Raw genomic sequence first — 13,487 nt, forward strand, 5'->3', positions numbered from 1 at the left:
AGTTTAGTGGGTTAATTAATTTCTAAATGGGTTAACTAATTTCTAAATTAGTTGCTTCGCTTGAATTTATTTTAAAATAATTTTTTTTATAATTGAAAAAATAAAAAAAGATTTTTGAGATATAAATAATATTTTACTGTTATATTACTATAATTGAAAAAAAAACTACAGGTATTAAGATTGATGTTTTTTTTTAAAAAAAAAAACACGAAATTAGGTCAAAACCAATTGTGTTAGGAACGTTGAAGCTTACAGGATTCCAAATTTTAAGAGATTTTTGTAGCAAGTTATGTATTTCCAAGACGTCCATGGCCTTGGCTTAATTTAATTGGAAAGGTGTTCGATTCAGCTAGAACTAATACACATCTTGACCGTCAATAGAAAATAAGAAATGCTATTTTGTCCAAGTTCTTTCCAAAATTACTTTACCAACAATTTTAACTGCTGGGTGCGAGATCCATTAGTTTGGCCCATTCAATTTTATGATTAGAATTAGCTTCTCTGAAAAAAAATGAGATTGGGTTAAACCTAAATTATTTCTTGAATTGTGGTTTCTTCCCTGATCGTTTCTTTACTCCTTAAAACCCAGGACTAGAACAACAGCCAGCCCTTCCCAAGCATGCTAAATTTGAAAGCCCACAATGGCCCAAATCATGCTTTCCACATTTTCAGGCCCAAAATATGCATTTTAGAGTGGAGGGTCATTGAAAGAAAAACTCTAGTTTTGATGAGATTGGATAGGAATGTCGAGTTGATTTGTTAGATAATTAGTTAGTTTTTTAATTTAAGCAATTTGTTCTTCTCTCCCTAGCCAAGATGTGATAGCCAAGATCCGATACGTGGTAGGTCAAGTCAAAGTGGTTGGTGGCTAGTACCAACAAAAAATCATCTCTTTGTAGGTTTGATGACTCTTTGATGCTTGAGTAAATATCTTTTTAGAAAGAGAAATGATATTTTAAAGTGATAGACTTTAAAAATATATATGTTAAAAACATGAAGAATGAAGAGATTATGAACCTCGTGTTTGAAGGATTCACAATGCATTTATAACCCATGAGTTTTTTCTCTTTATAAAGAGGAGGGGCTAAATATAATTTTGTCCTGATGATTTTAAAAAGAAAAAATATTCTTAACATATGCATTGATGATGAATAAATATTATTTACATGAACATTAATGTTGGTGGTAATACGAAAGGCTTTTAGATGACTTTTATACACTATCCATTACACACACAATATTAATGTCGATGAAAATATAATAGACACTTAGAGAACTTTTATACACTATCCCTTATACAATAATAATATTGATGGAAATATAATAGGCTCTAGAGAATTTTTATACATTATCCCTTACACAACATTAATGTCAATGAAAATATGATAGACTTTTAGAGAACTTTTATATACTTAAGAGTGTAGCAAGAATATGATAAAAAATATAGCTGAGCCTATAAGAACTAAGCTCTTTTCTTAAGCTGAGCCTATGAGGGTTGGATTCTTCCACTAAGTGAAGCCGATGATATTGGATTCTTTTGCAAAGTCGAGCTTGTGAGGGTTAAGCTTTTCTCTGAGCCCATGACTTTGAGGTCTTCTCCGAAACCAAGCCTATAAGAGTTGACTCAACTCCTAAACCAAGTTCATGGTTGTGGGTTCTTCTTCAAAATTGAGTTCACGAGGGCAAGATTTTTTTTCGAAGCCGGGTCCATGAGAGGTTGAGCTCTCCTTCTAAACTAAATACATAAGGGTTGTGCTATTCTTCAAAGCTGGCCTAGACATGTAGCCCGGGCTCATTAAATTTAATTTTAGGTGTATCACATTCTAAAGCATTGTTTTAACACAAGCATTCTAACTTTTAACGTAACACTATGTAGTACATGTTTTAATGGTGCTGTAGCTCTACAAACTAAGCAAGTAAAGTGCAGATACCCTTCTTCTTGTTCTTTATTTATTGAGGGTTGAGATTACGTTTTTTTTTTTTTTAGTTTTTTAGTTTAACGTGGGTATCCGGGTTAGCTTGCGCGCACCTCGACTAATCCCACGGGCCTTGAAGTTAATGACTATGTAAGTCTCCGGTGGCCATCATATAAGCAACCACAGGACTCGAACCTGAGACCACAGAGGGACCAAATCTCTTGATCCCAAGTTTTTACCACTGTACCACCACCTAGATAGCTACGTTTTTACTTAGCTTAAAAGGAGACCAGTCCATTTTTTCTGAAATTCGATGTCATTCAACAGCATAAACTAGCAAAAAGGTTTGTGTGCATTTGGTCTTGTTCCCTTGTCATTTGTTGATTAATTATTCATTTATTCTATGAATTTGATGTGAGGAATTCATTTTTGAATTTTCCCACGTTGAATTTGTAATTTTCTTTTAATTTGTAACTTTCGATTTAGTGCATAGATGTAATTCACTGGAACACTTGTAGAATATCCATACATTGGTAGGTGTTTTTCTTCTTCTTATTGTTGTTGTTTTTGTTTTTTTTGTTTTTGGATTAATTAATATGGTTTCATAACTATTTCCTCTGGTGAGAATTCAGGCAGAACACCATTTGGAGTCTTGGACAGAGAGAGCAAGATGGGAACTGATTAAAAAATGAAGTCAGTCTACTTAGCAAGCTTGAGGGAAGACTGGAAGAGCCTGACTGAATTCTATGAGAAACATAAAGATCGCCTGTTGACTCCAATGCCAGTCTCGAAAGATACTGCATTTTCATATGGCTGTCTACAGTGAAGATGAGAAATTGCTCAAGGATCTACTTGATTCTGCACAGTATTTGCCTACGTCCCTGGATCATGAGCCTCCCATTTATATTAAAAATATTTATGGAAACACACCACTTCATTTATCAGCCAGCAGAGGAAACTTTGAGGCAGTAAAGCTCTTGGTGGAAGAATCAAAGAAAATCCTTGTGGGAGAATCAGAAAAATGATAAAACAGATATAATGTTGATGAAAAACAAGTACGGCGAGGCCCCATTGTTTAGAGCCGCTGCATTTGATCAGACTGAAATAGTCAAGTATTTGACTCAACAACCTGCTCGGATAGAAAATGATGAGCTTTTATTAGTTCATCGCCAAAGGGATGATTACCAATCTATTGTTCATGTTGCCGTCCTAGGGGAATATTTTGGTCTGCTCTCTTCTCTGTTTCAAGTTAAATGCTAAGATATATTCATGCAAAAAATCACAAAAACTTTTTAATTTTGCTTTTCATTGCAGAAACTGCTGTGCTGCTGTTAAAACTTGGATAAGTCACTTAGCGAGTTGAAAGACCGATTCAATTGTTATTCCGAAACAGGAATGCCGGTAATCAATTGTTATTGTTTTAAGATTTTTCCAAATTCTTATTGTTTTTTTTTACGGGACTAAATATGATTTTTCTCTCATCCTCTGTCTATAATGTTGTAAAAATCGGTAATTATAACTTCAAAAAACTATAACGTTTTAAAGTTTTTAGTGAAATTATTTTCCCTTTTAAATTCCTCCCTTCCAAACTTCAATTTCTTATCGAACTAATTTAGTTAGCATCCATTTTTCCTTTTTCAAAAAAGTTCACTAATTGGCTAGACAAATAGTTTTGAATACAGGTTCCCCGAAATAAAATAAAATAAAATAATTTCAGGCCGTTTTTTTATATTTTCATTTGAAAAATATTGCGAGATAGCATTCTTGACCCAAAAATAAAAGAACGAGAAGGACTACTAAGCTAAGGATAAATTGAGAAATTCAATTCGGAACCCATCGAATTTGTCTCCAAGAAACTGTACCCAATCTGGGACTGGTGTGGGCTAAAATGGATTGAACATTTTTTTTATTCTTTTAAATCCAGGACTGAAATAACCGCCGGTCCTTTCAAGGAATGCTAATAAATTTGAAAGCCCAGCCTGCCCCAAAGATGCTTTCCCATTTTCAGGCCCGAAATGTGCATTTTAGAGTGGAGGGTGAATGGTGGAAAAACGCTGGTTTTGGTGATTATGTCTAGTGGGACCCGGGGGGGGGGATCTGATGCTTGTTTTAGTTCACTCATATTTGGTACAGGATTCGATTCTATCTGTTTCTTTCTTGACTTCCTCGTGCTCCAGATGGTCGTTTTACATGTTGTGCTTTACTCCTGCCAATGGTTGAATAGCCGCGGTGAGGAATGGACATGGAAGGAAGAGCATAATCAATGTGCATTTTAGAGTGGAGGGTGAATGGTGGAAAAACGCTGGTTTTGGTGATTATGTCTAGTGGGACGGGGGGAGGGGGGATCTGATGCTTGTTTTAGTTCACTCATATTGGTACAGGATTCGATTCTATCTGTTTCTTTCTTGACTTCCTCGTGCTCCAGATGGTCGTTTTACATGTTGTGCTTTACTCCTGCCAATGGTTGAATAGCCGCGGTGAGGAATGGACATGGAAGGAAGAGCATAATCTCCATGGGATACAAAATATAATTAAAAGCAAAGCATCGTAATCGTCTTTAAATGATCGTGTTCATCACATTATCTAGCAGGAATAAATCAAGGAAAGAGGAAGATCCGATGATGATTTGGAGCTTACATCATAGAGCATTGCTTAACATAATCATTCTAAATTTTAACTGAATATTTTAGTAGTGTTGTAGCTCTACAAGCTAAAACTGTTTCCTCTGGTAAGAATTCAGGCAGAAAACCAATTCGACAGAGAGAGCAAGATGGGAACTCCTTCAGAAATGAAGCCAGCCTACATCGCAACCTTGGAGGAAGACTGGAAGAGCCTGGCTGAATTCTATGAGAAACATAAAGATCGCCTGTTGACTCCAATGCCAGTCTCCAAAGATACTGCATTTCATATGGCTGTCTACAGTGAAGATGAGAAATTGCTCAAGTGTCTTCTTGATTACGCACAGGATGTGCCTACGTCCCAGGATCATAAACATCCCATTAGTATTACAAATGTTTATGGACACACACCACTTCATTTAGCAGCCAGCAGAGGAAACTCTGAGGCAGTAAAGCTCTTGGTGGAGGAATCAAAGAAAATCCTTGTGGGTGAATCAGAAAATGAGAAAAAAGATATAATGTTGATGAAAAACAAGTTCGGCGAGACCCCTTTGTTTAGAGCTGCTGCGTTTGGTCAGACTAAAATAGTCAAGTATTTGACTCATCAACCTGCACAAATAGTCAATGATGAGCTTTTATTAGTTCATCGCCAAAGGAATGATGGACAATCTATTCTTCATGTTGCAGTCCTAGGGGAGAATTTTGGTATCCTCTCTTCTCTGTTTCAAATTAAATGCTAAGATATATTCATGCTAAAAATCACAAAAACAAAAAATTAATAATAATTTTGCTTTTCATTGCAGAAACTGCTGTGCTGCTGTTAGAACTTGATAAATCACTTAGCAAGTTGACAGACAGCGGGGGGAAAACTTGTCTTGGTTTGTTGGCCGAGATACCTTCCGCTTTCAAGAGTGGACACTCTATGAGTATATTCAGCCGATACCTTTACATGTGTATGTTCTATACTAAATGCCTGCTTGTTTTTTTTTTTTTTAGAAAAACATGAATCTAATGCTTTTAGGGGTTATTTGCTGTTAGATATTAATATTATTGGACATTTATTTAACATTATATTTTTCCTGGAAGCAAGGTGTTTTACCTGAATTTCTTTTAATGTTAAAATTTCAGGCTGTCACTAGTGTCATCGATATTTTGAAACTCCAAAATTTTCTTCTTATTTTAAACCTTGTGAAGATTTGATTGACTTGCATGCGAGTATTTTAAAGGTCTTCCGGTTCAAGATGAGTGTGATGGGGCCATCAATGAAGAAACCCGAAGAGTTCGGGAAGATCCGGAGAGTGGCCAAAGGAGGAATATGAATAGTCGATTTAGCAACCATGTCCACGGAGGTACAGGAAGAGCAAACCTAGTTTAACCTCTGATGGACTATCTAATGATTGAAGAATTTAAGCTACAGTAACATTATTGGTAGAATGAAGCCTTCCCTAGGAAATGCAACTGGGAAGAATATAACTAATCAGAAGATATCTAGTCTGGTATTTGATTCCTTCGTATATTTGACTACTATTTGCTGTTCATTGGCAGTGTTAGAATGGATCAACGGATCAGTCTGCAGATTCTCCTTCAAAGGTATTTCTCCCAACCCAAAACCCAACCAAACTCAAAACGCTGATCACCTCCATTCTTTCTCTCTTGTCTAATGAATAGGGTGGCCGATGGTGGAAAGAATCTGGGAAAATAAGAGGAAGCATAAATTTGCCTTGCGACTGGCAAAAATGCTAATAAAGAGTGATGTTTCGTGGGATCAAGTTATTGCTGTACAGGGCCTGTATGGAGCTAGCACTGGATCCCCTGTCTCTGGTCCTTCGCATCCTTTGCTTACAGCAACAAAAACAGGAATACTAGAGGTTGTTTATGAAATGCTCACAGAGCATCCCCCGTCTGTTGATCTTCTTGACAAAGAAGGGAAGAACATATTGCATGTAGCTATAATGTACAGACGCAAGGATATTTTCAATCTTATACAGAGTAACCGGATAATATCGAATAGGATGAGCTATGGAATTGGCAAAGATGGCTACACATTGTTGCACCAAGTAGCAAACAACAAGTATTACTCTGTAGGAAGCAAGCATGGTCCTGCACTACAATTACACGAAGAGTTAAAATGGTTCACAGTAAGGCCCTTTCGTACCAGTATCTTTAGATCATTGTATCAGAAAAAGTTTATATTATTTTAACCTACCAACGTAAATTGGAATCATCCTGGGTGATTTAGAATTGAATCCCAATTTCGTATAACTTTTCATTTTGAGGAGTTTACTGTCATGTTCTCCTTTCGTATGCAGCGTGTCGAGAAGGTCATCCCTTCTTATTATGCCAAGCTCCGCGACTCTAAGCGTAAAATGACTGCAGAGGAGCTCTTCAATTATATGCACAAAAAGCAACTCCTGGCCGCACAACAATGGGTCAAGGAAACTGCTCAGTCATGTTCAGCTGTAGCTGTTCTTGTTGCTACCATTGTCTTTGCTGCTGCCTACACTGTACCTGGTGGTTCAAATGATAAGGGCATTCCAATTTTCCTCCACAAAAACTTTTTCTTGTTTTTCACCATCATGGATGTTATCGCCTTAGCAAGCTCCTTGACCTCAGTTGTGATGTTCCTCTCTATCCTCACTTCTCCTTTTGATTACGAAGATTTTCGTAACTCAATCCCTCGAAAATTGACTTTGGGATTCACTTTGCTCTTCTTCTCCGTGATGGCTACCATGCTTGCTTTCGCTGCCACCATTTTGCTCATCGTTCAATCAGAGAAACAATTGACAGCAAGTTTGATTTCAATGGCCGCATTTTTTCCCGTCTCCGTGTTTGCATTGATGCAGTTCCGTTTGTTTGCTGCATTCATGCGTTCCACGAAGGGCATCCGTAAGGCAATGAGTAGGTCCCTCCCTTGGTTTGGTGCCCCTTCACTGTTTCGCAAGAGAAAGCAGCGTCGACATTTATTTCAGAAAAAGTAAGTTTCAGAATCAGATTATTACTCTGGATTTTGATTTTAAGGTGGGGATATTAGTGCCAGTTCATACCAACAACCATGTGAGAGAGTATTAGCAGCTGATACTCTTTTTCACACGGTCCTACTTATCAATCACCTGTTATAGTCTACCTGCAATTCCACTGAATCTCTAGTGGCTGTGCTTACTGAAGATTCCTTCGTCAACATCTGACGTGAGGCCAACAACGTGGTCAATTCACTTGCTATGCAAGCACTTCTTTTGGTTAATAAATTGAATCTACTGTTCTGTTTTTTTCTGCTACTCCCTTCTGTAGCATCTGTTCTGCTTAAGCATCTTTGTGTTTATTGCTCTGAAAAAATAAAATAAAATGTAAACGAACTTACTATTTGCTATTTGGTGCTGGTGTTAAGCATGTCTACCTAGGTAAACCAGAATATTGGTCCAGCAATAATTTGTTTGCTCCACATTCCTGTCTGGAATCTTACTGCAGGACTTAGTAATAATGGATGATGATAAGCTTTAAACTTCAAAGCTATCTTAAAAACGAACACTTGCAAAGAAAAAGGGCCAAGCCCAGTAGATTCTCCTGAACTATTTCTTGAAGAAGTTGCGGAAGTTGGTTCTAGATTAGGCTTGATGGGCTTGTTTGGTTTTTGGAAAAAATAAAAAATAAATTAATTTTATTTATGTAAAAATTTGAATTTTTTTGCTTTATATTATTTTTAAATTTTTTTTGATGTGTAGATGTCAAAATAAATTTCAAACAATAAAAAAAATATTATTTTAATATATTTTCAAATAAAAACTATTTTAAAAAACAACCGTTACCATAAAATATGTTTTGCATAAACTTAAAAATATCTTTTTCATTCTCTCTCACGTCTCATTCTCCTCCTTATACAAGTAAATATTTGTAGTTCATGTTATAAAATTTCTTCAAATTCTTATTGCTTATTTAACAAAAGAAATGCCATTTTTCTCTCTGGTTTCTCTTTCTTATTTCTTTCTCATCCCAATTTAGTTAGCATCCATTTTTCTTTTTCATAAAAGTTCACTAATTGGCTATAAAAATTAATAGTTTTGAATACTGGTTCCCCGAAATAAAATAAAATAATTTCATATTTTCATTTGAAAAATATTGCTAGATAGCATTCTTGACCAAAAAAATAGAACGAAAAGGACTCCTAAGCTAAGGATAAATTGAGAAATTCGATTCGGATCCCATCGAATTTGTCTCCGAGAAACCGTACCCAATCTGGGACTGGTGCGAGCTAAAAGGGATTGAACATTGAGTCTTATGCACGTCCAATTAATGCTTCAAAGAAACATGCAGTAGCTAGCTAGCGCTGTTGGTGACTTCCTCGGAGTTTGGATATTGAGTCATCCACATGCCTAAAAAAATAAAAGATAGAATTGGGTTAGGAGGGTTTGTTTTTGCGTTTTTTTTTAATTTAAAATTTATTAATTTTGTTGTTTTTCAGATATTTTAATTTTTTAATTTTAAAAATAATTTTTTTTAAAATAGTATTATAGTATATTTTTAATTAAAAAATACTTTAAAAAACAATTAAACTTTAAACCTAAATTATTGGTTGAATTGTGGTTCCTTCCCTGGTCCATTTTTTTATTCTTTTAAATCCAGGACTGAAATAACCGCCGGTCCTTTCCAGGCATGCTGAATTTGAAAGCCCAGCCTGCCCCATAGATGCTTTCCCATTTTCAGGCCCAAAATGTGCATTTTAGAGTGGGGGGGATCTGACGCTTGTTTTAGTCCCACTCATATTTGGTACAGAATTCGATTCTATCTGTTTCTTTCTTGACTTCCTCTTGCTCCAGATGGTCGTTTTACACGTTGTGCTTTACTCCTGCCAATGGTTGAATAGCCACGGTGAGGAATGGACATGGAAAGAAGAGCATAATCTCCATGGGATACAAAACATAATTAACAAGCAAAGCATCACAATCGTCTTTAAATGATCGTGTTCATCACATTATCTAGCAGGAATAAATAAAGGAAAGAGGAAGATCTGATGATGATTTGGAGCTTACATCATAAGATATAGAGCATTGCTTAACATAACAATCCTAACTTTTAACTGAAGATTTTAATGGTGTTGTAGCTCTACAAGCTAAGCATGCGAAGTGCAGATGCCCTTCTTTTGTTCTTTATTTATTAAGTGCGTTGGGACACCGTTTTTACTTGGCTTTAAAGGAGACCATTCTATTTTTTCTGAAATTCGGTGTCATTCAATAGCATAAACTAGCAAAACGGTTTGTCTGCGCTGGCTCTTGTTCCCTTGCCATTTGTTGGTTAATTATTCATTTATTCTATGAATTTGATGTTAGGATATTTGAATTTTCCCACACTGAATTTGTAACTTCCGAGTCAGTGCATAGATGTAATTCACTGGAATACCTGTAGAATATCTATGCATTGTTAGGTGCTTTTTTTCCTTTTTTTTTTTGGATTAATTAATATGGTTTCATAACTGTTTCCTCTGGTAAGAATTCAAGCAGAAAACCAATTCGACAGAGAGAGCAAGATGGGAACTCCATCAGAAATGAAGCCAGCCTACATCGCAACCTTGGAGGAAGACTGGAAGAGCCTGGCTGAATTCTATGAGAAACATAAAGATCGCCTGTTGACTCCAATGTCATTCACCGAAGATACTGCATTTCATATGGCTGTCTACAGTAAAGATGAGAAATTGCTCAAGTGTCTTCTTGATTACGCACAGGATGTGCCTACGTCCCAGGATCATAAACATCCCATTAGTATTACAAATGTTTATGGACACACACCACTTCATTTAGCAGCCAGCAGAGGAAACTCTGAGGCAGTAAAGCTCTTGGTGGAGGAATCAAAGAAAATCCTTGTGGGAGAATCAGAAAATGAGAAACAGATATAATGTTGATGAAAAACAAGCAAGGCGAGACCCCATTGTTTAGAGCTGCTGCGTTTGGTCAGACTGAAATAGTCAAGTATTTGGCTCGTCAACCTGCACACATAGTCAATGATGAGCTTTTATTAGTTCATCGCCAAAGGAATGATGGACAATCTATTCTTCATGTTGCAGTCGTAGGGGAGAATTTTGGTCTCCTCTCTTCTCTGTTTCAAATTAAATGCTGAGATATATTCATGCTAAAAATCGCAAAAAATAATAAAAATAATTTTGCTTTTCATTGCAGAAACTGCTGTGCTGCTGTTAAAAACTTGATAAATCACTTAGCAAGTTGACAGACAGCGGGGGGAAAACTTGTCTTGGTTTATTGACCGAGATACCTTCTGCTTTCAAGAGTGGACACTCTATGAGTATATTCAGCCAATTCCTTTACATGTGTATGCTCTAAACTAAATGCCTGCTTGTTTTAATTTTTTAGAAAAACATGAATCTAATGCTTTTAGGGGTTATTTGCTGTTAGATAATATTATTGGACATTTATTTAACAGTATATTTTTCCTGGAAGCAAGGTGTTTTACCTGAATTTCTTTTAATGTTAAAATTCCAGGCTGTCACCAGTGTCATCGATATTTTAAAACTCCAAATTTTTCTTCTTATTTTAAACCTTGTGAAGATTTGATTGACTTGCATGCGAGTATTTTAAAGGTCTTCCGGCTGAAGATCAGTGTGATGGGGCCATCAATGAAGATACATCAAGAGTTTGGGAAGCTATGGAGAGTGGCCAAAGGAGGAATATGAATAGTCGATTTAGCTACCATGTCCACGGAGGTACAGGAAAAGCAAACCTAGTTTAACCTCTTATGGACTATCTAATGATTGAAGAATTTAAGCTACAGTAACATTATTGGTAGAATGAAGTCTTCCCTAAGAAATGCAACTGGGAAGAATATAACTAATCAGAATATATCTAGTCTGGTATTTCATTCCTTCGTATATTTGACTACTATTGGCTGTTCATTTGCAGTGTTAGAATGGATCAACGGATCAATCTGCAGATTCTCCTTCAAAGGTATTTCTCCCCACCTGAAATGCCAACCAAACTCAAAATGCTGATCACCTCTCATCTTTCTCTCTTGTCTAATGAATAGGGTGGCCGATGGTGGAAAGAATCTGGGAAAATAAGAGGAAGCTTAAATCTGCCTTGCAACTGGCAAAAATGCTAATAAAGAGTGATGTTTCGTGGGATCAAGATATTGCTGTACAGGGCCAGTATGGAGCGAGCACTGGATCCCCTTTCTTTGGTCCTTCGCATCCTTTGCTTACAGGAACAAAAACAGGAATACTAGAGGTTGTTTCTGAAATGCTCATAGAGCAGCCTCATTTTCTTGATCTTCTTGACGAAGAAGGGAAGAACATATTGCATGTAGCTATAAAGTACAGACGCAAGGATATTTTCCATCTTATAAAGAGTAACCGGATAATATCGAACAGGATGAGCTATGGAATTGACAAAGATGGCTACACATTGTTGCATCAAGTAGCAGACAACAAGTATTACTCTGTAGGTAGCAAGCATGGTCCTGCACTACAATTACACGAAGAGTCAAAATGGTTCACAGTAAGGCCCTTTCGTACCAGTATCTTTAGATCATTGTATCAGAAAAAGTTTATATTATTTTAACCTACCAAGATAAATTGGAATCATCCTGGGTGATTTAGAATTGAATCCCAATTTCGTATAACTTTTCATTTTGAGGAGTTTGCTGTCATGTTCTCCTTTTGTATGCAGCGTGTCGAGAAGCTCATCCCTTCTTATTATGCCAAGCTCCGCGACTCTAAGCAAAAAACTGCAGAGGAGCTCTTCAATGATATGCACAAAGAACAACTCCTGGCCGCACAGCAATGGGCCAAGGAAACTTCTCAGTCATGCTCAGCTGTAGCTGTTCTTGTTGCCACCATTGTCTTTGCTGCTGCCTACACTGTACCTGGTGGTTCAAATGATAAGGGCATTCCAATTTTCCTCAACTAAAACTTTTTCTTGTTTTTCACCATCATGGATGTTATCGCCTTAGCAAGCTCCTTGACCTCAGTTGTGATGTTCCTCTCTATCCTCACTTCTTCTTTTGATTACAAAGATTTTCGTTACTCGATCCCTCGAAAACTGACTTTTGGATTCACTTTGCTCTTCTTCTCCGTGATGGCGACCATGCTTGCTTTCGCTGCCACCATTTTGCTCATCGTTCAATCAGGGAAACAATTGATGACAGGAGGTTTGATTTCAATTGCCGCGTTATTTCCCGTCTCCGTGTTTGCAATGATGCAGTTCCGTTTCTATGCTGCATTCATGCATTCCACGAAGGGCATCCGTAAGGCAATGAGGAGGTCCCTCCCTTGGTTTGGTGCCCCTTTACTGTTTCGCAAGAGAAAGCAGTGTCGATATTTATTTCCGAAAAAGCAAGTTTCAGAATCAGATTGTTACTCTGGATTTTGATTTTAAGGTGGGGATATTAGTGCCAGTTCATACCAACAACTGTATGAGAGAGTATTAGCAGCTGATACTCTTTATCACACGGTCCTACTTATCAATCACCTGTTATAGTCTACCTGCAATTCCACTGAATCTCTAGTGGCTGTGTTTACTGAAGATTCCTTCGTCAACATCTACGTGAGGCCAACAACGTGGTCAATTCACTTGCTATCTTCTTTTGGTTAATAAATTGAATCTACTGTTCTGTTTTTTTCTGCTACTCCCTCCTGTAGCATCTGTTCTGCTTAAGCATCTTTGTGTTTATTGCTCAGAAAAAATAAAATAAAATGTAAACGAACTTACTATTTGCTATTTGGTTCTGGTTTTAAGCACGTCTAGCTAGGTAAACCAGAATTATTGGTCCAGCAATAATTTGTTTGCTCTGCATTCTTGTCACGAATCTTACTGCAGGACTTAGGAATAATGGATGATGATAAGCTTTAAACTTCAAAGCTATCTTAAAAACGAACACTTGCAAAGAAAAAGGGCCAAGCCCAGTAGATTCTCCTGAACTATTTCTTGAAGTTGCGGAAGTTGGTTCTAGATTA

At 36.8% G+C, this 13,487-nt stretch overlaps 2 protein-coding genes across 3 annotated transcripts; both read left to right on the plus strand.

Moving 5' to 3' along the window:
* Positions 1-4,068: 4,068 nt before the first annotated feature.
* LOC18105163 (uncharacterized) lies at positions 4,069-13,283 on the plus strand. Of its 2 annotated transcripts, XM_052446794.1 has the most exons (7): positions 4,069-5,239; positions 5,338-5,487; positions 5,761-5,883; positions 6,080-6,124; positions 6,203-6,672; positions 6,844-7,552; positions 12,911-13,283. In XM_052446794.1, the coding sequence occupies exons 1-6, from the start codon at positions 4,687-4,689 to the stop codon at positions 7,510-7,512; spliced, it is 2,010 nt and encodes a 669-aa protein (XP_052302754.1). In that variant the 5' UTR covers positions 4,069-4,686; the 3' UTR covers positions 7,513-7,552; positions 12,911-13,283. The 2 variants fall into 2 exon arrangements, with proteins under 2 accessions (XP_052302754.1, XP_024440617.1); XM_024584849.2 differs by lacking the exon at positions 12,911-13,283 and having other exon boundaries at positions 4,070-5,239; positions 6,844-7,901.
* LOC18105164 (ankyrin repeat-containing protein ITN1) lies at positions 9,425-12,529 on the plus strand. Its single transcript, XM_024585003.2, has 5 exons — positions 9,425-10,849; positions 11,118-11,240; positions 11,437-11,481; positions 11,561-12,030; positions 12,202-12,529. Exons 1-5 carry the CDS (start codon positions 10,819-10,821, stop codon positions 12,439-12,441), a joined length of 909 nt encoding a protein of 302 aa, XP_024440771.2. The 5' UTR covers positions 9,425-10,818; the 3' UTR covers positions 12,442-12,529.
* Positions 13,284-13,487: the final 204 nt, after the last annotated feature.

Source organism: Populus trichocarpa, chromosome 14 (genome assembly GCF_000002775.5).
Source record: "Populus trichocarpa isolate Nisqually-1 chromosome 14, P.trichocarpa_v4.1, whole genome shotgun sequence".
Taxonomy (NCBI): domain Eukaryota; kingdom Viridiplantae; phylum Streptophyta; class Magnoliopsida; order Malpighiales; family Salicaceae; genus Populus; species Populus trichocarpa.